Genomic DNA, 23,098 nt, shown 5'->3' with positions numbered 1-23,098 from the left:
AAATACATATACATAAGTTTTAATATCCTTCCTATCTGTGTAATATTGTATACTGCAGTATGTTTGTCTTCTGGCCTCTGGTGGTCAAATTTATGAACTGCAACAATACATTGGCCAAACTCGTGTGTGCTGCACCAGCTAGGAACTAAAAGGAGTATGGCAAAAACCCGGACATATTAGTCTGTGACACACAGAAGGTAGACCATGTGGAAGATGTTGCGTTGACTTCGAAGTAGCGGTTGTGGGATTGTGTTGACTTCGTGTTGGCAAAATAATGCATAATATTACTCTTGGCGGAAGAAATATATTATAACAGCAACAATTGTGAGTCTGTTATTAAATTCTGCAGTTCGACTTCGAGTTGAAAATGGGGAAATCAAAGGTAAGGGCCCGCCTGTGCTAGCATGTTAGCTAGGAAGTGTTAGCTGCCATAAAGTTAAAAATACCAGTAGCCAGATGTTTGATCTTTATGCTTTTGTAAAAGTATATACTGTATATAAACGGAATGACATTGACTTTACGTCTCTTGGCATTAATCAGTTTCAGACCTTGACTTTTGAGCCCAACAGAGAACAGAGTCGCACTTGCACAAGTCTTTTATGTAAGCGTGTATATATATGTATCAGGCTAGCAACGCTCAAGATTTAACCACAGCTACATCTCGTTCTGATTAGACCAAGAACCAGAAGAAATCCCGAGCAACGGCCAACCATGTGGCCGAGGAGACTTACGGAAGTGTACCCCACTCCTTCGTGTTTCACCGGGGCCCTGTTGGGAAAAACGTGAATCAGCTTATCCTGGATATGCGCAAAGTCATGGAGCCGTACACCGCAGAGACTCTGAAGGTACGTCGGTCTGCTCACAAACACACATAGAAGCAACTACTGGGCCAATTTTATGAGACATTTAATACCAGCTGTTGTTTTTCTGAGATATTATCAGAGTGTACTTGTAGCATATTGACTCAGTTGCTGTATCTGAACTGTGTGTCCAGGTCAGGAAAAAGAATGTGCTGAAAGACTTTGTGGCGATAGCAGGACCGCTGGGAGTGACCCACTTCATGATCTTCAGCAAAACACCCAGTAGTATTAACATGGTGAGGCCACCAGCATCACAGTTTCACCATGTCAAGCCTGTACTACTGGACATCCAACTAAACATTTCTTGTTCTTGCAGAGGCTTGCTCGACTTCCCAAAGGTCCCATGCTGCATTTCAGAGTCCTCAAGGTAACAAGTCCTAACTCTTTAATAAAACATAGTACTACAAAGATGGGTTCACATGATGATACTTTAAAAATTGATTATGAAGTGATGTTTTTCAAAGTAAACGCACTGATGTTCCCAAACTGTGTGGGTCACCTTTACTTTTGATACTTTTCCCTCTTTAATACGGACTTCTATCTTTTTTTCTCCAGTACTGTCTCGTCAAAGATGTGGTCTCATCTCTGAAGAAGCACAGGATGCACGAGCAGCAGTTCACTCATCATCCATTGCTCGTCCTCAGTAATTTTGGATCAGATGGCATGCACGTCAAACTCATGTCCACCATGTTCCAGAACATGTTTCCCTCCATTAATGTGCACAAGGTAAAAGTAAAACTGTCATTTTGCATAATCCTAAGCACTGTTGGCATGATGAAAGTATAGTCTTCTGAATTCAGTGAAGATTTGTCAAAAGTAAACGCTTTCTGATTATTTTCCACCAGTGAGTTGCTCAGCAGCAGGAAGCTCATCTCAGAGTTCTAGTGACAAATAATGTTGTGTTTCAGGTCAACCTCAATAACATCAAGAGGTGTGTGCTGCTTCATTACAACCCAGAGACCCAGGAAATTGAATTCCGACACTAGTAAGGACAATTATTTTGTCAAACATTAAGTGATTATTTTTTATTCAGTGATAAAACAACATACCTGAGGCAGCTTTGTGTTGTAGTTATATTGATTTTAAATTTTCAGTATACAATCCTTTCATATGGGCTCAGATGATGACACACTATGACATGACTGTTCAGTGATGCATTGTCCAAAGTAAACGCACTGATGGGCCAACGCTCAGTAAAACTTCTTATGTACTGATGAGCTGTCAAACTGACGGATTTGATTTTGTTCCCAACCTGCAGCAGCCTGAAGGTGGTCCCTGTAGGGATGAGCCGTGGAGTAAAGAAGCTCATGCAGGAGAAATTCCCTAATATGAACAAGTTTGAGGATATCAGCGAGCTGCTGATGAAGTAAGCTTCTTATGAAAGTATGAGTCTTACAGCCAGACTTTACATTTGTAGCTTGTTCTAATAAAGCACCTTCCAACCACTTTCAGGGGGGCGAACCTTTCAGAAAGTGAAGCTGAACAAGATGGAGAACACAACATAACTGAGCTGCCACAGGCCTACTCGGGAAGAGGCAACATGGCATCCCAACAGAGCGCGGTCCGTTTGACAGAGGTATGTGAGAGACGGTGTACCGCTGGAGTTCCAGTGGTGCTCGGATGGCGGCTGAATTTTGCACTCTTGTCCTCAGATCGGTCCTCGTCTGACTCTGCAGCTGACCAAGATTGAAGAGGGGATGGGTGAGGGCAATGTCCTCTATCACTCTTTCGGTGAGTGCACACCCTATTCTAATTCTCCGCTGCACATAATCAGATGTACATGATGAAGAAAACCGTATGAATCCTGTGATTTGTCTTTCAAAAGTAAACGCTTACTGATGCATCTTCAGCCTACATAGTTTTCTGTGCACAAGCCAGAAAGTGTTCCTCAGTGCCGATTCTATCATGTACTTTGCAGTTTCAAAGACAGAGGAAGAAATACAGGAGATCCTGAGAAGGAAGGAGGCCCATATGAAAGAGAAGGAAGAACGCCGCAAAAAGCAGGAGCAGAACATAGCTCTGAAGACAGAGAAGCGAGAAGAGCACAAGTAATTTGGTCGCAAAATAATTCGTCTGTCTTGTTGTGTTCATTCTTTACTTGTATAAACAAGTTTCACTTTCTGACAGGAAAAAGAGCTTGCAAGGCATTAAGAGGAAAAATGCTGATGCTGAGGAGGACAGTGAGGTGGAGGATCCAGGGATGCAGGATGATCAGGCAGCTGCTGTTGAATCGGATGATGAAGTGGAGTACTACAGACAAGCTGTGGGAGAGGAGCCAGATGAAGGTGAATATAACAAATGTGCCTTAAGTCATTAGAAAGTGTCTCAGAAGTTATTGTGACCAAGATGTTTTTTTTTTGTTTGGTGCAGACATGTTCCCTGCCAAAAGGAGGCGCAATTCAGAAAGGCCTCACGGACCAGCCAAAAAGAGGAAGCTGTCCCCTGGAAAATCAAACAAGGACAGAGATGGCAAATCTGCAAATAAAAAACGTTCAGGAGGACAGAACAGAGAGAATACAGGAAAAGGATGGAAGAAGTCCAGAGACGGAGAGAAAACGTTTGGAAGGAAAATGAAGCCTGCAGGAAAGGCGTTCGGAGCAAAGAAATTTGGAGACAGGGAAAATAAATTTGGTGGAAAAAATAAGTTTGACGGGAAAAAGAAATTTGGTGGGAAAAATAAATTTGATGGGAAGAAAAATTCCTTTAAATCTAAAGGTCAGAAAGGAAAGGCGGGTTTCAAGAAGAAAGGGGCAGGCTTCACTCAGAGGAAAGGAAAAGGCTGAAGTCACCCTTTTCCAACTTCGGACATTGAGTGCAGTACTATACTTCACCACCAGATGGCAGTGAACATGCACTGGCTCTAAATGCTACAGCCTCAGAGCTGGCTGTGAAGTTAAACTGTTCAGCAGAAGAGTCACAGTTCATTTGTGAAACTGTCTTATTTTCATACTTTAGTTTTATAGATCTGTTTGTTGCAGATGTTTGTAATATTTATACACATGTTCAGATCTATAATGTGCTATAAAAATGTGCTAAATAAATGGGATGTCTTCTTATTAGTCTGTTCCTTCTGTGTTTATATGCTGAAGAAAAGCAAAAAGAAGTAAGCAATCATATATATTATTCCAGCTGAAAATCTTCATTCATTACATAGTGAAATACATTGAACAAAATATTGTAATGTAAATCAAAATAATTAACCCATGGAGGTCTGGATTTGGAACAATACTCAAAAAAAAGTGGAAAATCGCATTACAGGCTGATCCAACTTGAGTGGAAATTCCTCAAGACAAGTCAAAGTGTGTGTGGCCTCCACATGCATGTATGAACATGCATCAGAAGGAAGCCAGGGCCCACTGCACCAGCATATGGTCTCACAGTGGGTCTGAGCATCTCTGTATACTAAACATGACTCTAAAGGTAAAGAAAACTGTAAACCATTATTTGCAAGAAAGTATAAGTATAAAATATATGTACAAATACAATAGTGTGCAATTGAGCTAAATTGTGCGCAAAATTTGTTGGTTGCAGCAATCAGTCAGAGTATTATCTATAACGCATATCTTATAGCTTGAGGCAGGAAATATTTCCTGTAATGGTCCTTAAGACAACAAGGCTGTCTGAGCCTTTTGTTAAAGGCTCTCAGCTGACTGTCCAGTACAGGGTGGAGAGGGTGATGGGGGTTATCCATGGATAACAGTTTGTTCAGTGTCCTCCTCTCCACCTCTGCTTTAAATGTCTCCTGTCTGCAGCCAATGACAGAGCCAGCCTTTCTGATCAGTTGGCGTCACTGCCCCCCCCCCTCCCACACACACAGAGGAGAACAGAGTGCTGCCACAACAGACAACAGGTAAATGATCTCCAGCATCTTGCTGCACACGTTGAATGTGTTAAATGTGTAATATCTGGTTTAATATGCACTAACAACTATTTATTTGCTGCCTTTGCTAGGGGAGTTTAATGGCTCTGATCAGTAGTAACAAGTAACTAAAAAGCTAATGGTCCCAGTGCCTTCTGGGTGTTTCTGAGGAGTGGCCAGCTTTATTTGTTTATCATATCATAATGAGAAGCATAGCCAAAATGGACATCTGTGTCAGGAAAGATCCCGTAGAGCCCTGTTTGGTTCAAATGATTGTTTATTATGAAAGGAAAAATCATTCTATGAGGTCTTTTGCTGTATTTCAACTGTCAACGATGACATTTTGTCATTGGGAGGTAACCTCTCTGTGTGAGCTACAGTCAGTTATTCATTTTGTGTATTCTTTCCAGTGGTTAAACAAAAGACTGGGTTATTACACAGGATAGTGTATATATATTATATTTTCTACAACTCCAGAAATCATATTACATTTCTATATAGTGCCAGATCATAAGAGAAGTCATTTAAGGTTACATTTCCTATAGAGCAGGCCTACACCTTGATGTTTTATTAAACAGAATAAATGTTATTTATCTTATTTGCATGGCAGCATGCCATTTCTGTCTCTACATGGTACACTTCACGGCTGCTGTTTGCACACAGCAGGCACAGTGTTTGTGTTCAACAGGAAGCTGTGAGGAAGTGAGTGAAGCATAAAGATAACAATGATAATGTTCTTTAACACCGTTACTCTCCAGTATAGACTAGTTAGAGGAATTATCTGCAGCAGGGAAGTTAGCTTAGCATATTCAAAGTATTGTATAATAAAATAAGTCTCTTATTTTATTGTATGTGTTGACAGTGATGAGATCAATACGCCAGCTCTGGTTCTGTATATGACCGTGACTATCAGTGAGTAATTCTGACATGACGTTAAAGTTGTTATGTGATTAACACTACTTTTTTTCCTTGCACTGGTGTCATCATAATTTTGCTTCTAGAAATTGCAACATGTGTGCAGAGGGCAGGAGGAAGTGCATTGGTGATGTTATGTGAGCCCTCCATGTGTTTGTCTCTTTTAGGCTCAACTGAGTGGTCAGTCAAACGGCCGGACATCACACAGGAAGTGAAATCTTATGTTTGCACTTCACATCTCGGTGCTCTGTTCTGCACACTCGGTGAGTGAAATGTTAATAAGGATTATATTTCTATAATAGATTTCCTAACTTCCCCTATTCATCCACAGACCTAAAACTGGACTGTATTTTGATTTAAATGACAGTGATTCTATGATTCTATAATGATGTTTTGTCTGTTTGTTTGTTTACAGGACAAAAACGATAAGCTTCCTCTGCAAACAAGATGAACAACTTTTCAGAGTGCGAGAAGTTTCAGATTGGCTTGCTGCCTGCGTTGTTTGGGGTCGAGTTTGTCGTGGCTCTGGCAGGAAACCTGTTTGCCCTGTGGCTGCTGGTGGTCAGAGAGAGACGGAACTGGCACACAGGAGTGGTCCTGTCCTGTAACCTGGCCGTCAGTGACCTGCTGTATGTCCTCACCCTGCCTATGCTGATTGTGTACTACTCCCTGGGGAAAGACTGGATATTTAGCGAGGCCATGTGTAAAATCGAGAGGTTTCTTTTCACATGCAACTTGTACGTGAGCATCTTACTCATCACGGCGATAAGTGTGAACAGATGTGTGGCCCTGGTATGTCCCTTCTTTACCCGGTCCTATGTGAAGCCTGTCCACGCTAAGGTCGTCAGCGTCATAATCTGGATTATCGTAGGAGTCATTTCCTGTCCTGTGTTCAAATTTGCTTCTGTTGATCAAAAATCAAACTCAAAGACTCACTGTGTGTCTTATCGGAATCCTGCAGACGAAAAGCCTCACTTCGCTTACAAACTGTTTCTAGCTGTGTTCGGGTGTCTTGTTCCTTTCGTGGTTACTTTCACTTCTTACTGTTTGGTGATTTGGGTGGTGTGGAAAAACACCAGTGTAACCACACTGGAGAAACGAAAAGTTGCTCTATTAGTCATGTCAGTGCTTTTGCTGTACGCCATTTCCTTTGTTCCCTACCACGTCTTTCAGATCTCTCAGTTACATCTGAGGATCCAAAATCCAGGCAACGCTAACTGTCAGTTCTACAAAATGTACCAGGTGTCAAAGGGACTGGCGACTGTGAACATGTGTATCCATCCCATTCTTTACATGGCACTGTTTGACAGTATAAGAGTAGCATGTTGTGGAAAGAGCACAGAGGACAGCATAGCAGGATAGGTGAGGAAATAGTACTTCTGCTACTTAGTGTCTATTTAAAGCAATTCCTTATCACATGCTAAATATACAAAGAAATATTTTACACAGCAGACAATGCTGTTTTAGGACTTTTTTTTGCTTTTTATGCTTGTGTGACATGATTTGCAATAAAGACTAAAAAGTGTGTAATCCTTCATTCAGTCCAGAATATATCAGGAAAAAAGTTAGTCTGGAGAATTTCTACTCAATACTCTGTCCACTGAGAAAATTAGGATTATAATCCATAAACCATGCCTGCACAAATAGTGTGCATTTTCTTTAAATGCAGTCTTCACTGTTGTTTAGAAAAAAAAGGGCAAACCAATATGCAGACACATATTATTGAAGGAGATCTGTATCTTCTTTCAGAAGTTGACAGTTCCTCCTAGACTGAAAATGTTAATTTTAATATGACGCGATAGTAACAGTCATTTACGAAAGCTGTCACAGCAGAATTTTTTTTCTCGTTATAACAAGATAAGGTTTCACGTTATAACGTGATAGTGATATAAAAAAATATTCTACTGTGGCAGTTCAGTGCTTCCGTAGATGCCCTTTGTAATATTTTAATTCATTTATTTTGAAAAACAAATCGTGCTTTTATTGCGAAGCTAAATTCTGGAAGTGACGCGCGGCTCTGTAGACGGTCTCGAGGCTAAGCTAGTTGACAGGATGCCGTCTATTGAATACGACGAGTGAGTGTTACTGTAAAGTTGCAGTATTTTCTACAAATATTTGACACTTTTTATTATGGTAACATTACATGTCCGTCTGTCTTTTATAGCTCCAAGCCCAGCTGGGCAGACCAAGTCGAGGAGGAAGGAGATGAAGGTAAAAAGCGTGTTAGCATTTAGCTAAGTAGTGTGATGCTCGTTGAAAGAGGCCGCTAGGCTGCATCCACTTCCACGTGGTTTTAGGCGTAATGTTCGCGTTAGAACGTACTCACAGGTGATGTTTTAAAAGCGTGAGTCCTCGGTTAGAGTAACAGGCACTGGTGGACGGTTTGTCGGTGGAACGTGTCCTCAAAATTCGTTGTGGCCTGCAGACAAGTGACACCCACAGGCCTCACCGTCATCTCAGTAGTAGCGTGAAGACGGCTAACTGCTAGCAAGATTTGCTAGCAAGATGACAACAGGCGCCACTGGCTCTGCAGCGCAGTATATAGCGTGAAAGACTTTGTCACAAATAATATTACAGACGTCGATAGTGTAGTTATCGTTATGCAGTGAATTCGGAACAAAATTAGTGTATTGACATTGTCACTACCTGTGCCACATGCATTTTTGTGGTTAAATGAACTTTTATCAACACACACTACGATTTTAAATAACCTTATAGTCTAATATTTGGATTGAACATTTTATTTTGACAGGCACATTACCATCCCCCAAGGAAACCATCAAAGGAAACATTAAAACTATCACAGAATACAAAATAGATGATGATGGAAAGAAGTACAAGGTAATTAAAATGTTATTACCAGCAGAGAATAAACACTGCTTTCTATATATTGATTAGCTCCACAGTGGTTTTATAATACAAATACTTATGAATTGATTCATTCTATTATTATATAGTATTTGCTGTGTTTTTCTTGTTTAGATTGTACGAACTTTCAAGATCGAGACAAGGAAAGCCTCAAAAGCTGTTGCCAGAAGAAAGGTTTGTGTTCACACTGAAGCTGATTTTACTTTCGGATGACTCTTGCTCATATCCGGTCTTAAATTCTATTGTCATGCTCCTCCTTTTCAGAACTGGAAAAAATTTGGCAACTCTGAGTTTGATGCACCAGGTCCAAATGTTGCCACCACCACAGTCAGCGATGATGTGTTCATGACTTTCATTTCTAGCAAAGAGGTGAGTTTCTTGTTGTTGATCACTGACACTGTTGCTTGTACACACTTTAACTGTGGTCCTGGGTTGTATCTGTGTGCTTAAATGTCTGGTGCGTTTTACAGGACTTGAATGCTCAAGACCAGGATGAGGATCCTATGAACAAACTGAAAGGACAGAAGATCGTGTCTTGTCGTATTTGCAAAGGTGACCATTGGACCACCCGCTGTCCATACAAGGACACTCTGGGCCCCATGCAGAAGGAGCTGGCTGAACAGCTTGGACTTTCCACTGGAGACAAGGAGAAGCCTGCTGGCTCTGGTACCCTCATCTCATCATTTATTTGTCTGCAGTGGTTTGTTGTTTCAAAAGTTGTCATGACTGATGTGGAGTACTTCCCTTCCATCCTTAGCGGAACCAGAGCCTGCACAACCTGCACAGAGCAAGACTGGAAAGTACGTGCCCCCAAGTCTGAGGGATGGAGGCACCCGCAGAGGAGAGTCTATGCAGCCTAATCGTAGAGGTGTGTTGGTATAGCAGCTGAATCTTTGCACCCACTGTATGTGACTCACAACTGGAACAGTATTACTCATGTTAAGTGGTGATTTCCAGCTGACGACAATGCCACCATCCGTGTGACCAACCTGTCCGAGGACACCCGTGAGACAGATTTGCAGGAGCTGTTCAGACCTTTTGGCTCCATTTCGAGGATTTATCTGGCCAAGGACAAGAACACAGGGCAGTCGAAGGTCAGTGATTCTAACAGGCACCCGCAAAGATTATGGTTCTCTTGACCCCGGCAAACAAAGCATGGTCCAGTTTAGGATTGGGCGATATTGGCAAAAAAATTAATCACGATTAATTGTGGCATTTAGCCAATAACGATTAATTTGAAGATTTCCCCAAATATGTCCCACAATAGTGCATGTTTTCACTCAGAGCAGGAGCAGAAAAAACATTACAAACAAACCGGACAATTCCACATTTAAATGTATGTGTGCAAATCAACCTGCCTTACGTTCTTCCAGTGCTTAGTTTGGTCGTAAGGAGCACAATGACTAAAAGTATCGCGGATTCTCGGCTGAGTGGAATTCTTTCCGATATCTGCTGGAGGAGACTTCGCTGTTGTAATGTTTTCCTATGTTGCTGTGAAGTCCCTAAATAAAGATCGGGATGGTGAGAGTACGTCTCACGACTAATCGCCGTAATCGATAAGTGGCAAATATTAATCGGTGACAGTTTTTCTCACGATTAATTGCACACGATACGATTTTGCACAAGCCTAGTCCAGTTTCCTCATCAGCTGCTGGCTTTGTGTCTTGCAGGGATTCGCTTTTATCAGTTTCCACCGTCGGGAGGATGCAGCCAGAGCCATCGCTGGGGTGTCTGGATTTGGATATGATCATCTTATTCTCAATGTTGAATGGGCCAAGTAAGTTATTGTGTTTGTCAGTTTTTGAAGCTGCATGTTATTTAAACTTGTTACTAAACCAAATCTCTTCTCTTTTCAGACCTTCAAACAACTGAATAATTCAACAGAATATATTTCAGTGTAATGCCAGATTTTGTGGGGAAAAAATGGCTGTTACCAAAATAAAGACAATTGTCAACATTTCTGTTTTTCTGGTTTGTTAACTTTGTACGAGGGATCTAAGCATGGTTGGTCTGTGTGCAGTAAGGAAATCTCTTCTGTAAATTGTAATGACGAACAAATGAAACCCAGTTTATGCTGTGGAGATGTCAAAAATGCCTCATGAGTGTTTGGATAGTTTGAGTTTTGAGGGATAGCCCCTTGGGATGTAGCATCTCATTTTCAAGGGAGTCCTTATTTCCTGATGTGGGTGTGGGAAGTTTAAGGTACTGCGTTTGACTGTAATAGTTGTTCATGACTTAGACGTATACATGAATGATGCAACTGCGGAGTACACGCAGTTGTAGTGCAGCTACAGCAACGATGTTTGTAGTGTAGCCATAGCAACGCTTGTTGCTTTAAAGTGCAGCTATAGCAAAGGATTGTTTATTTCTGATTGCCCGTTAGAACCATTATGAACTTTCAGGTTGTAAACCGACGCATCGTGCGGGTTCTAAGAGTCACTAAATGTTCAGCTGGAAGTAAGTCCAGCTCACAGTTTATGTAGTGTGTGCGTGTGAAAACTACGAGTTGTATCCGCCATGCTTGTTCCGACAACCGGGAGACTAACGAAGAGTCAATCTGGACAATTCCATAAGAGCTTTATTTGAAATATTACATATAAAACTACATACAATTTATTCCACATTATGCAAACAATTAACATCAAGATTAAAAGCACATTTAAAAACATGGAATGGTACTACATAAATTGTCCACAGTGGCCACTTAATGACAGTTGAAAGCCAGCTTATTTAAGTATCATTTCCCGACAGCATCGGGATTTGTAGAATTGGCTCTTGCTGCAAGGAAACAAGGCGCTAATCGGAGACCTCCATCTTTTCTTGTTTGATGTTCTCTGGAGAGAAAAACACATATGATGATGGGAAGAATGTCATAATAAAGAACATTTGAATCAAGATCAATCAGGACCATCAAAAGTAAAATTCAAAAAGAAAATCACCTGATGCATGTTCTTCCTTCATTCTCTCCTCAACACACTTCTTAATCTCCAGTCCAATGGCCCTGGAGAGTGGAGGAGGCACAGCATTCCCAACCTGCAAGGCAGCAACAAGGAGCAAACACATAAGGCAGCAGAAGATGCTCAACACTGACTTTATATCATGTATCAGTCATGTAGTTGGTTTTTAGAAAGAAAGAACAATACACCAAGTTCTGCTTTGTTTAGAATCAGAATCGTGTTTATTGCCATGTAAGTGAAGGGGATTCACATTACTAGGAATTTGCCTTAGTGATTGGTGCATACATAAGAACATAATAATTAACATGAAATAAGATAGAACTAAGAAAATTAAGGTAAATAAACTAAAGTAAGGCTAAATTGACATGGCATAACAGACATGCCATGTCAATTTAGCCTTACTTTAGAACTTACAAAAAAAAAATTTACCTGTCTGTGCTTATCCAGGATGTTTCCAAAAAAGCGGTAAGTGTCAGGGAATCCCTGAGAGCGTGCGCACTCCCTCACACTGACCACTCTGTGCTGCTCAGCATGCAGAACACGGCCCTGAAATTCAATGTTAGAATTAAAATCCAGTGGAAAACATACAGGCCTCAAGTGCATCACTTACAATTGAGCTGATTTGCTTAATCAATAATGCACAACATAAAATAATGCATAACATAAATCTAAGAATCATATTTTTAGACAAGACATTGTGTAATTAGTTTTCTCCCTTTTAAACAAGACAGATGTTTCATGGTTTAGTGGAGAGGTGCTAGCACTTCTTTGCTTTTAGTAAGACTAAGCCTTCATTACCTGTTTGCCCATGGGCTCAGGATTGGTGACAGTAGTGCTGAAGAAGCCGTCCCACTCCAATCGGCCATACAGGCCAGCCCAATGGTTGTGGCGGTTGCCAGTGTGTGGCAGACACCAGGGGATGAGAGTGTTAAACTGCCTGTCTGCAGGGTCGCATGGCTTCCCTGAAACGACATTTATAAACATTAACGACGTCACCATGGCGGAGCTTTAAGCATGTTTTTTTTCCCCCATTGATGCTTAGCCTGCGTACCTCCTGCACAGGTGCAAACACCTCTGAGTGCACCAGTGCTGCTGCGTCCATTCTTTTTATCGGTGTGTGTGTATCGCAGTTTCTTGGTCATTGTACCATCTTTCAGTCGAACCTCAAGGTTGGGAAGATCTCGCCAGTCAGAGCCTGGTGCCAATGGTATGTGCCGCATCCGACCCTCAACCAGAGCACTCATGTCCTGGAAATATGCATTGTTCATTATAAAGTTATCCTTTACAAACCGACAGTAACGGTAAATATACATTAACCTCACAGCTCACCTTGCAGATATGATCTCTGAGAATGGGCTGATACTGTGCACCTCTGATCTGCCTCTGAAACCAAGACTGAGGTTCACCGTTGTAGGAAATCTCCAAAGCTGCAGCACCGTTGCGGATCTCTGGGAGGTCAGACATGGTGTCCCTGACTGTGATAGTTCTGTAGACTCCACCGTTACCTCTGTTAGGGGAGAGAAAAATTAGTCAAACAACACATATTGAGGCTGTTACACTGTGTACTGTACAGTGTAAAGCTGTACAGGTTAATGAAATATTTCACATTACCGTGTGACATTAGTGACATATTTCTTTTCGTCCACTACCACATTCAGAGAGCAGGCTCTGGGAGCAAACACATGCAGAGGTTCAGGGTAGTGGGGCAGCTTCTCTCCAGGAGCAGCAGCTAGGATGATGGCCCTGCGGCGGGTCTGAGCAACACCGTACTGACCAGCCTGATGACAAAGGTAAAATTGAGCATCTCAGTCTAAAACAGGACTCAAATGAACAAAGCAAATATTGACATAAGCAGACTGACAAGAGCCTGGTCAATAGCACAAACTATTACTAGAGACTTATGCCAACTGCATCAGCTCTAATTATAGGAAGAAATCATGAACAGATGTGGTCAATGCAGTGGTCAGACCCACCTGTAGGACACCAAAAGTGCACTGGTAGCCCATTCGCACAAGACAGCGTAAAGTCAGCTTCAGGACCATGGAGTTTTTGAATGACACAAAGTTCCTCACATTCTCAAGCAGGAAGAACTTGGGTCTGTAGTAATCACAGTAACTGCAAGACAAGTAATGAGTCATTTAACGTGCAGTTAAGGACAACATGACGTGTATTGAGGAAAATAGCCTAATACTTAAGATACGGTACCTAAGATAAGAGACCACAAGTGAGTTCTTGAATTTGGAGTAAGTGCGTGAGTTGAAGCGGTTCATCCCACTGAAGCCTTGGCAGGGAGGTCCTCCACACAGCATCTCTACATCACCCTTCTGAGGCAGCTTCTGGCCAAGAGAATTTGTCTTCTCTCCAGACATGACCAGCTTCAGCAAGACATTACAGTCCTCTGTGAACACCGAGGTGCCAGGATTGTTGAGCCTGAAAGCCTGTGCTGCAGGCTCCCACATCTCTATAGCCCACAGAGTCTCTGAGATACCTGAAGGCAACATATAAAACAAATTTAAAAAATCCAGCTGTGGCTCTGACAAGCTTGTCATGTGCCAAACACAAGACATTTACTCACCGGCCTGATGGAAACCTTCAGAAAGACCACCACAGCCAGAGAACACATCCAGCGTTCGATATTTGGACACTTTAGGTTTCTCTGCGTCGGTGTTAGAGGTTGTCGTTTCCTGTGCAGCAGACACCTTTCCTTTGCCTTTACCTTTTTTTAAATAGGGTTATAGATTAGGATCACCTTGAGCAATAAAAAAAACAAGAGAAAGTATGTTGAAATCAATTAGACTTTACCTTTTCCCTTGCCTTTTCCTTTTCCTTTATGGACAGCAGAGCGAGCATGGTTTGGAGGATCCTCAAAGCTCTTGGATTTTGCATTGTAGGCCTGGGAAAGGATGCATCAATTAAAACAAGTACACTGCACTTAAGACACGGTCAAGTATAATTATCATATTTAGTTGTGGTTTATGGGCTTCTTTTCCTATGTTAAATTTAAGTCAGTGACTCCAAGTCAGCGTGTCGTCTTTTCTTGGTCTGGCATAACTTGGTGTGCCCGTTTGTGTACATGCATTGGGGTGAACTCTGCCGTGCGTGACGAGCAGAGAATTGTAAATGCATGACCATGTGAGACAGAAATGACATGATGTGTAAATTAGATGAATTACATGAGGCCATTTAGTTTGAAGCCAAGGTAGATCTGTTCTAGAGAAAGGTAACCTTAAATGACACCCCCCCGATATACTGGTAGGGGAAATGCTGTAATTATATATGCTTTTTGTTTGGTGGTGCCGTGGGATTGTGTTTTGAGTGTAAAATATGTGCTGTGGCTCAAAGGTTGGGAAACACTGAACCAACTATTAAGTTATATACCTCCAGGAAGTAAAAGCGGTCAGGTCCACCATTGGAGTAGTCCTGAACTGATTCATTCAGGTCTTCTGCATATTCTACTTGACAGCGGCCGAGCACCTCTTTCATGCTGACTGTCACCTCTTCATCACTCCAGTACAGCTGATTGATGTCTGCATGGTAACTAGCTTTGATACCTTTGTGAGTGTTCTCAGGCCTGTGAGGGGAGACAAAAATCCAGTCAATTTTGAACAATCATTTTATACAGACATTAAACCATGCAGGGTTTCCCCACACAGGGTAACTAATTTGTGGCGGGCCGCCACATAATGAACACCCGCCGCCACAAATTGATTCCATGTTTTTCCCCCCGCCAAAGCGATTTTACAATATAGCTATCCTTCCATTTATTCAACTCCGCAACTCTCTCATCCCCCGTTCTTGTTCACAACACGCGTACACAGCTGATCTCTTCATAGGTATTGCCTGGCGCCTATACACTGTTGAAAGAAAACCCAAAATGGCAGATATTTGCAGAGAAGGCGTCAACGTTATTGATAATGGAATATCGCACGATTAAAGGTGAAACACGGTTATTCTTGAGAAACTACGTTAAATGCCTATAGTCACATAAAGAATAGTAACGCCAAAAGCTGTTTTATTTATGAGTTAGTTGCCTTGTCATGCCTTTAGTAGTTCTATATATCCAATTATCTTATCCAAGTTAAAAATGTATTTATATCACATTTATGTTAACCTTTATTTTACCAGGAAAATGTCATTTTACAACACAGGAACAGGCTGGCATATGAGCTGAGGTTGAGTTCATATAGTGAAATAAAAACCTTCAGCTGTTTTTGTAATCCATTCCTTGAATGACAAAGAATCTAAAGATTAGAATAGAACTAAACTAGGCACAAATTCAAGTAAAAACATTCATAAAACATGACATTTAAAGACAGGTCTTCCTCCATATAAAGTCCAGGTATCTGTATGAGCAAACTCATTCTACTGGCCTGTAATGTATGAAGTTGAAGTGGGGAAGGTCCTGGCAGGGTTCTAGTAAAATGTATTGGTCTCATCAAAACTGACTTAGAGAATTAAGAACTGAATCAATTCAAAATGCTTCTTGTAGCTTTAAAATTGTCATTAGATAAGCATACAGGTGTACATTTAACCCTGATGACCGACTTGCCGACCGATGTGACACCGGCGCCGAGATGCCACCACAAATTGCTAACTGGTCTGTGGGAAACGCTGCCATGCATGTCAAACAGCTGGCTTTTACCTGTAGAACTTGTAGAGACGCAGTTTGATCTCCGACATGTCAGGTTTTCCATTGCTGCGCCTGTGACAAAAGATCTCCTTGACACGTCCAATGCGGAAGGGCTCTGGAGCATCCAGGTTTGACCCCTTGATGTAATCCGAGGACTTCCTGTAATACTCTGGATACAGATCCTCATCCACATCCTCTTTCCTGTGGGAGCGCTTCACTGGGCTAGCAGGCTTTAAACTGAAACCAGAAACAGACAGTGAATCTCACACACACTTGTTTGACTTAGTGCCAACTTTTTTGCATTTTTTCCTGCATCTTCAATGGTATGGCACCAGAATATTTGTAATACAAAAAAGGAATATACATTTGGGATAAAGCATAACTTAGCCCAATTAAGTTCTTAGACTTGGAAGCAAACCAGTTACTTGTATGTATTGACAGGTTACACTACACATCATAGACCGACCTGTCACAGATCATTACTGAAATACACATATTTGACTGTTGTAAATCTTTAAAAAAAATGCCTCTCTTTAGTCCAACAGTCCTTACACTAACCTGAAACTATAAGCCTCTGGAGGAAGGTAGACGCTGTCTCCAACCCTGAACTGCTCCCCCTTAAAGCAGGCCAACTTATACAGAGCCTTGGTGTCACTGTCCTCCTTCTCTATGGGTTCAAATGGACGGGGGACTTGCTGGTCCTCCCGCTCTTTAATCCTGGCACAGCTGCTACAGAACCTGAAGCGAAAGAATGTACATCCATAACATTACAGAGGAAAAAGACAGATCACAGATGAATGCATGTCTGGTGCTTACTTAAATTTGCATTCTTCAGTTGGAACGGTCGTGGGAGGCATCTCAAACCGGGCAAACTCGGTGTCATACCAGAACTGATAGAAGAAACTCTTCCCATCATCTTCAATCACTTTGATGTCGACATCCATGCCACCCTAAAATACAAACATTAAATCATAAGATTAAAAAAAAAACCATAAACAGCACCACAAAAACCAAATTTAGCAGCTGTGTAGTTAACTCACCTCCATGAACCAGTTGTTAGATGGCGCCTTATACATGACATTCACTTTGCCAAGCACATAACTGAGCAGCATGTCCTCACATTCATCCACGATGACCAGCTCCAGAGGGTCAGAACACTCCCCAAGCACTGTGTGAATCCCACGAAGGAACCAGTGGGCATGGAACATCTTTCCATTATTGTCCTCCCACAGTGATGTGATCCTGAGGAGTATTTTTTGGTAATTTAGTAATATAGAGATTCTGCATCAAAATGTTGTCAAAGAATGTAATTGTAACTGTCAAACCTGGCCAGATAGAGAGGAATGGATGCATCCTCTGAGGAAACAGAGACAGTGTCTCCTAACTCCAACACTTCATCATTTACAGAGACCTTACTGTAGTACTGCTTCTTCCCCTCGGTCTGAAGGAGGTGGAGAAAAACTTTTATCCACACTGCTGGCTTCTCAAGCACAACGGTTTCACAAAAGGTGGAATAAAACAAATACCTGAACAGGTTCACCAATCCATGCAAGTTTGCACTGTGTCTGCTTCTTCCTCTTGGCCTGTGAAACTTTTTTGGGCTTCTCCACTGGAACATTTTCCTCCTCAATGTTCTCATCATCTTCAGCCTCTTTTACTGCAAGGTTTGGGCATCTAAACAGAGGTTTAATTAGTTAAAATGTGAAGGACACATAAGTGGACAGCCACACATTTGTTTTTTTTGAAATATTTAGGTAGGTGGCAGATATAGAAACTGTTCAGACATTCTCACCTTCTCTGCTTACAAGCCTGCTTGCTTTTGCCACTTCCTCCAAATTTGATCATATCTTTACAAGCTACACACTTGCCACAATCTGGGGATTGGCAGACCTGAATTTAAGAAAACACAATTTAGAGGATCAAATGCACACCAGATGCTATTGTGTATTACACATCTGCATTAAAATAAACAGGCTTCAGGCTCACCTCACAGACACCACAGCGCTGCCTTTTAACCCCACCCTCTTTATCATTCTGCTCAATCTGATCAGAGAAGAAGGTGTCAAAGATCTGGTACACCAGCTTGGTCGTGGTGGCTTTTGTTGGTCCTTTACTGTCCTTCTCAATCTTTGTTGGATGACGAATAGCCTGTCTTCTGGCGGCTCTCCTGTCAACAGATTAAAGTTTGAATTCAGAGGAGCATGTGGCTTGGCTTGGCACAGATACCTTATGATATGTGGAGTGATGGCATTATGAAGCCCCTGGCTGTCAACACACCACAGCATGAGGCCATGCAACGCAAGAAACAAGCAAACAAAATTAAACAACCACAGTAAGAATGTATACGATACAGCGCTAGTATCACTTAACTCGCAGATGTCCTTTCCAACCTGAGTATCTGGCCTGCACAGAAGACAGGCACACAAATGTCCCTAGAGAAAAGAGTGCTTCAATCTCATTCAAGGTTAATACGCTTTCAAGTCCTCTATGGAAACCATCTTCATACTAACACGATGGAAAGTGCTCACATATGGAGCCTTCCTGCATGTTTACAGCACTCTCCTTACACTACAGCTATACAATTGAAATAAAGGCACAGTTTTGGCTACACCCCTGGTGATGTACACCATGGCAATAGGGTTGTCCTAAGTTCAAGCCCAGTGAGACAAACCCTTAGCAGACAGTAGGGATATCAGCACCAATATTGGCTAAATAGATCAGTATCATGTGTCAGCTGCACAAAATACATCTGTATGGTGGTATTTCTGCCAACAGGTTTGATGGCTACTTGCAATATCTGTAAAGGAAATGGTATTGATCGGTTAAAAAAAAAAAAAATCTCATCATAAACACTTGAAAATGAGTGAATCAAGATTCACGCTCCCATGTGTGTTTTACTGTAAATGGCCAGACATCAAATATACCAAGTAAACTGAAATAAACCACAATGTAAAGCCAAAATGTATAGAAAATGAATAAAATCATAACCGTTTAGCATGAACTCTGATATTGTTTCTAAATGCTTCACAGGAACACAAACAAGCTAAAGATGCATTCACAATAAGGCCTACCTACCAGTACAGCAGCATGCTGCATTAGGAAATGTCAAACAAGTGTTAGACATTAGGGAGAACAAGGAGCAGAAATACAAGCAAAACAAACGCTGAAGCAAATGTTGGGCTGCTGATAGAAAATACACACAAGCTATGATTTATTTTATTTTATGTAAAAAACTTATAAACCTGCAAACTATTCCCCTGGGATCTTTGACTTACTATAGCTCATATTCATCACAAGATGCTCATTCATCATAGCTGTACCTTTTGCCTAGAGTGACGCCTGCAAGCTTGATGAGGTCTCTCATGCAGGGAGTAACTATGATGGGCTGCTCATCTGAATCCCCAGCCTCGTCGTAGCTCTCCACCTGCTCCACCACAAACTGGGCGTGGCGCAGAAGTGTGTCCTCAGTGAAGCAGTTGAAATTTAGCCCTGCTGGAGGCACAGTTGTCTAAGGGCCAGGAAACAGGAGCTGATTAGAATTATGCTCAGTGTCAAGGCTGAGTGATTGAAAAACTGTTCCAGTCACCTCAATCTTGTTGAGAAGGTCCTCATAAGTAGCATCAGGATTCTTCTGGAGGAATTCGACCACTATCTTGCTCATATAAATCTTCTCCTGCATCAGGGCAAAGATGGGAGCGTACTCCTCACTGGACTGCATTAAGATGTAATCAGCAAACGCTGGAACAATAGGAAGAAAGATGATCACTAAATCACATATTTTGATGTTAAAACAGGGCAGAAGACAAAACTTTTCTACCTGTAGTGAAACCAATTAAAGCCTTTTCTCCACCATCAAAACCAGTGATCCACCAGGAGTTGATGGGTCCAAGCTTTTTAGCAGGAACACCACCTAGGGGGGGAAACAACTTAATTGTAGAAACCAAAAGAAAATCTCAGCAACATGACAGTTTTGTTATTGCAGAAGTTCTTACCATCTAAACAAGGGTTGTCATCATAGATCGGTTTGACCACACAGCTGAAGTAAAGCTCCACGTTCTTTTCAATCAGCCCAGAGTCAAATGGACACAGATGACCACGCTTGTCGTACACACTGTAATACAGAGTCGATACAATTGGGACGACAGGATCTGAATAAATACCCTCCCACAGAGCATTAGACAGGATATGTTTCTCAGTACTGACTGAGAATCACAGACCTGAAGTTTGTGATCTTGTGCTGCGGCAGATCTTCATAGCTCTCAAATCCATCCTCATTTGAGTCGAACAGGGAGAGGCGCTCATCTGTTAACATCTCCGGTTCATCAAGCTAGAGATGCATGTAGCAAGTGTTAGTAAAATACACATTAAAAAAAATCTTTTTTTTAAAAAAAAGTTTTTTTTTTTTTTTTTTTTAAATTAATAAATCGTACCGCATTATCAGGATCCCCTTGGAAGAACTTGAGATCTGTGTCATCTAAATACTGTCTGCAGTCTTGACATTTGGGTGGTGGTGTCTACAAAGAACCAACAAGTCATGAAACACTTACGCTCGTCAAAGATTTACAACAACAGGGCTAAATCTGTTACCTTTGCAGCAGAAACTGGCTTAATCTCCTTCTCCAAACTCTCTGGAGCAGTGCTGGATGAAAGAGATGAAAAGCATTAACACAGACACTTGAGCTTAAAAACTATTAATGTTCTTCAGGCAAAAGACTTACTTTTCATCTGACTGCACTTTGAGACGCTTCTCCTCCCGACACTACAGCACATTTCAAAGTATTGGCAGTGTTATTTACCAGACAATAAGAATGGTGACTTATCTAGAAGTCTAAACATCACTAGTTCAAAGATGTGCGTCACCTCATCAACGTCATCTTCCTTCTTCACTTCATTTTGCCCATTGACAGCATCACCGTTCAAATCTTCAGACTTACGCTTCTGACTGCAATACAGAATCATATTAAAACAGTCAATCACTTGCACTTTTTCCTTCAAGCTTGCTGACAAACATGGCAAAGTATTGGAAACATACGCACACTTTAGAGAACATTGACATGATGGTTGGCTGTTTCCCACTGTTTCTTGTAACCCTGGTGCTGGCTGGAGATTCTGCACAAGAAAGACTTGTTTTACTTGCACTGTTACCATTCAATATGTGGGAAGAATTTGATACATATTCAAAAGATGTCTCACTTTTTGCATCAGCGTTTGACTTGCTTTTGCGGCCACCCTTCCCTTTAGAAGCAGTGGGTGATTTGACAGCTTCCTCCTCTTCTCCAGCCATGGTAACATCTCCATCATCCTCATCTTTGTGGGACCCATTTGTGAATCCATTTGTCTTTCCATTCTGCTCTACACCATCAGTATGTGAGCCATTTTCAAGATGAAGTTCATTTCCTAGCAAGGCCTTTACTTTGGAGATGTAGACATCCTAAAGAAAGTTCACAGCATACAAACTTGTCACAGGAGGAATATTGATCAAGAGTAGCAATGGTTTGTTTATCTTAAGAGTTACACACCATTGAAATCTCTGAACTTTTCATTTTTTTCTCAAGGCTGGACAGCTGGTCCTTAGCATCAACATGCAGGAATTCCTGCACCAACTTGAGCTTTTCTTTGACATGATCCTGAAGGAACACAATATTTAGTCAGAAAAAACAAATCATTTAGGATTTTGTGTATCCTTACAATGCCAAAAAAGACAGTTTCCTAAAATATGGAAACGTTTTGATTTACAAGATGTATGCTATATTCATATTTTAAATAACAGGTAATACCTCAAGGAGAATCCAAAATATATTTTTCATAACATCAGACAGTGAGATAAATCCTAACATAACATGCACGGCACACGAGCCACTGGATTTGAAGTGACATACAATTCAAAAGCGATTCTACAGGAGCAGCGACCGGAGTTCAAACTAACATTTCATTATGAGCAGCTGAAGAGGCATTCAGGAGATTACAGGCAGCTGGTTCATTCAAAACTCACCTCCTCTGAAATCCCATCCTCGTCTAGCGTCTGCAGCCTGTAAACAACATGACAAAAACAAAGCTACAGTAATTCGCAGTGCTAACGATGCACATCTTGTTCGCAGTGTAACAAAGGACCCCACTATGTCAACAAACATAGATATTAAAACTCCTTGAGTGGCGCCAAATCTCACACTGCCCCATCCATTGACAGGCTAACGGTGCTAATTGGCTAACGTTAATACATTCAGCAGCACTGGTTGTCAAGTGGCAGCAAGCTAACGTTAGCTGCAGCTGCTGGTACAGTACAAGCAAGGGGTGAAGTAGTGGTCACGCTCACGACAACCAGGAAGTCCAGAGCTGCTATGTTAGTTACACGGGTTTCATTACTGTTGTTCTGGGTTTTAACTAAGACAACAAGCTGCAAGCTAGCTGGATTATTAGACCAATATTAGCATTCAGGTTACTATCATTACGGTACCTTTTCCTGACATCGTCCGGGAGAGACAGTGACGTCCTGGATGGCATCGTAAACGGTTATCCAAAAGTTTAAAACACAAGTACTAAAAACTGCTTTAAAACGGTTAAAACAATGGTGTCTGCCTCCTCCACAGCACGGTGACTACCTGTCGCGTGCTGGTTTCCTGCAATGGATGCTATATGCAATTTGGGCGCGCGGGCCGTCTTTTCGCGCGGAAACCCGGGTGTTGTGGACTGTACCACTACAGTGTTCAACGGGTAAACCACTATTTTTGTGGGATGTAATATTTCCTTGCATGATGTACTATTTGTTCATATAAACACATTTATTAGAGCATCTATACATATAATATTCTTTATAAAAACACAGCCTTTCTTTTGAGGGGGTTATACTTGTAAAAGGCAATTTGTCTACTACCTTGACCCACCTCTACAGCTTGACAGATGTCGAAGTCAACTGACCAGGCGGAAGCAATCTGAATGTTGTTTACTAATGAACGATGACAACAATACTACAATTGAAATGTGTGTATCTATGATAGTAAATGAAACATTT

The 23,098-nt window shown here is 41.5% G+C and overlaps 3 protein-coding genes across 3 annotated transcripts; 2 read left to right on the top strand and 1 right to left on the bottom strand.

Annotated features, from left to right (window-relative positions):
• Nucleotides 1-164: 164 nt before the first annotated feature.
• Nucleotides 165-7,029, top strand: LOC114439951 (suppressor of SWI4 1 homolog). The gene is made up of 14 exons (XM_028412165.1): nucleotides 165-382; nucleotides 675-845; nucleotides 995-1,096; nucleotides 1,177-1,227; nucleotides 1,416-1,586; nucleotides 1,769-1,845; nucleotides 2,119-2,226; nucleotides 2,313-2,436; nucleotides 2,513-2,591; nucleotides 2,779-2,908; nucleotides 2,988-3,145; nucleotides 3,231-3,641; nucleotides 5,802-5,897; nucleotides 6,062-7,029. The coding sequence occupies exons 1-14, from the start codon at nucleotides 368-370 to the stop codon at nucleotides 6,994-6,996; spliced, it is 2,628 nt and encodes an 875-aa protein (XP_028267966.1). The 5' UTR covers nucleotides 165-367; the 3' UTR covers nucleotides 6,997-7,029.
• A 574-nt stretch (nucleotides 7,030-7,603) lies between these two features.
• Nucleotides 7,604-10,459, top strand: eif3g (eukaryotic translation initiation factor 3, subunit G). Its single transcript, XM_028411949.1, has 10 exons — nucleotides 7,604-7,709; nucleotides 7,799-7,845; nucleotides 8,387-8,475; nucleotides 8,617-8,676; nucleotides 8,767-8,871; nucleotides 8,973-9,168; nucleotides 9,260-9,370; nucleotides 9,460-9,596; nucleotides 10,173-10,279; nucleotides 10,359-10,459. The coding sequence occupies exons 1-10, from the start codon at nucleotides 7,687-7,689 to the stop codon at nucleotides 10,372-10,374; spliced, it is 891 nt and encodes a 296-aa protein (XP_028267750.1). The 5' UTR covers nucleotides 7,604-7,686; the 3' UTR covers nucleotides 10,375-10,459.
• Nucleotides 10,460-11,062: 603 nt separating this feature from the next.
• dnmt1 (DNA (cytosine-5-)-methyltransferase 1) lies at nucleotides 11,063-22,741 on the bottom strand. Its single transcript, XM_028412100.1, has 34 exons — nucleotides 22,544-22,741; nucleotides 22,082-22,118; nucleotides 21,609-21,716; nucleotides 21,283-21,520; nucleotides 21,126-21,198; nucleotides 20,950-21,031; nucleotides 20,808-20,848; nucleotides 20,677-20,728; nucleotides 20,520-20,603; nucleotides 20,307-20,416; nucleotides 20,082-20,200; nucleotides 19,907-19,999; nucleotides 19,676-19,827; nucleotides 19,410-19,597; nucleotides 18,076-18,256; nucleotides 17,882-17,979; nucleotides 17,616-17,763; nucleotides 17,415-17,530; nucleotides 17,130-17,331; nucleotides 16,906-17,039; nucleotides 16,648-16,827; nucleotides 16,102-16,326; nucleotides 14,838-15,030; nucleotides 14,262-14,352; nucleotides 14,035-14,175; nucleotides 13,665-13,947; nucleotides 13,433-13,574; nucleotides 13,071-13,237; nucleotides 12,789-12,966; nucleotides 12,511-12,706; nucleotides 12,258-12,421; nucleotides 11,889-12,005; nucleotides 11,442-11,535; nucleotides 11,063-11,336 (listed from the first exon to the last, which is right to left on the bottom strand). The coding sequence occupies exons 1-34, from the start codon at nucleotides 22,588-22,590 to the stop codon at nucleotides 11,299-11,301; spliced, it is 4,512 nt and encodes a 1,503-aa protein (XP_028267901.1). The 5' UTR covers nucleotides 22,591-22,741; the 3' UTR covers nucleotides 11,063-11,298.
• Nucleotides 22,742-23,098: the final 357 nt, after the last annotated feature.

The sequence above is a fragment of the Parambassis ranga genome, chromosome 8 (genome assembly GCF_900634625.1).
Source record: "Parambassis ranga chromosome 8, fParRan2.1, whole genome shotgun sequence".
Lineage (NCBI taxonomy): Eukaryota > Metazoa > Chordata > Actinopteri > Ambassidae > Parambassis > Parambassis ranga.
The sequence above is the reverse complement of the archived record's forward strand: the minus strand, read 5'-3'. Positions and strand labels throughout refer to the sequence as shown.

Excerpts from the sequence above, each read along its gene's own strand:
- LOC114439951 (XM_028412165.1), top strand. Across the intron at positions 2,227-2,312 it reads ATCAGCGAGCTGCTGATGAA|GGGGGCGAACCTTTCAGAAA; the intron begins GTAAGCTTCTTA and ends AACCACTTTCAG. Across the intron at positions 3,146-3,230 it reads GGGAGAGGAGCCAGATGAAG|ACATGTTCCCTGCCAAAAGG; the intron begins GTGAATATAACA and ends TGTTTGGTGCAG.
- eif3g (XM_028411949.1), top strand. The coding sequence starts at position 7,687 with ATGCCGTCTATTGAATACGACGA. Across the intron at positions 7,846-8,386 it reads CGAGGAGGAAGGAGATGAAG|GCACATTACCATCCCCCAAG; the intron begins GTAAAAAGCGTG and ends TTATTTTGACAG. Across the intron at positions 8,872-8,972 it reads CTTTCATTTCTAGCAAAGAG|GACTTGAATGCTCAAGACCA; the intron begins GTGAGTTTCTTG and ends TGCGTTTTACAG.
- dnmt1 (XM_028412100.1), bottom strand. The coding sequence starts at position 22,590 with ATGCCATCCAGGACGTCACTGTCTCTCCCGGACGATGTCAGGAAAAG. Across the intron at positions 20,201-20,306 it reads CACAAGATCACAAACTTCAG|TGTGTACGACAAGCGTGGTC; the intron begins GTCTGTGATTCT and ends TCTGTATTACAG. Across the intron at positions 12,707-12,788 it reads TCAGAGATCATATCTGCAAG|GACATGAGTGCTCTGGTTGA; the intron begins GTGAGCTGTGAG and ends GCATATTTCCAG.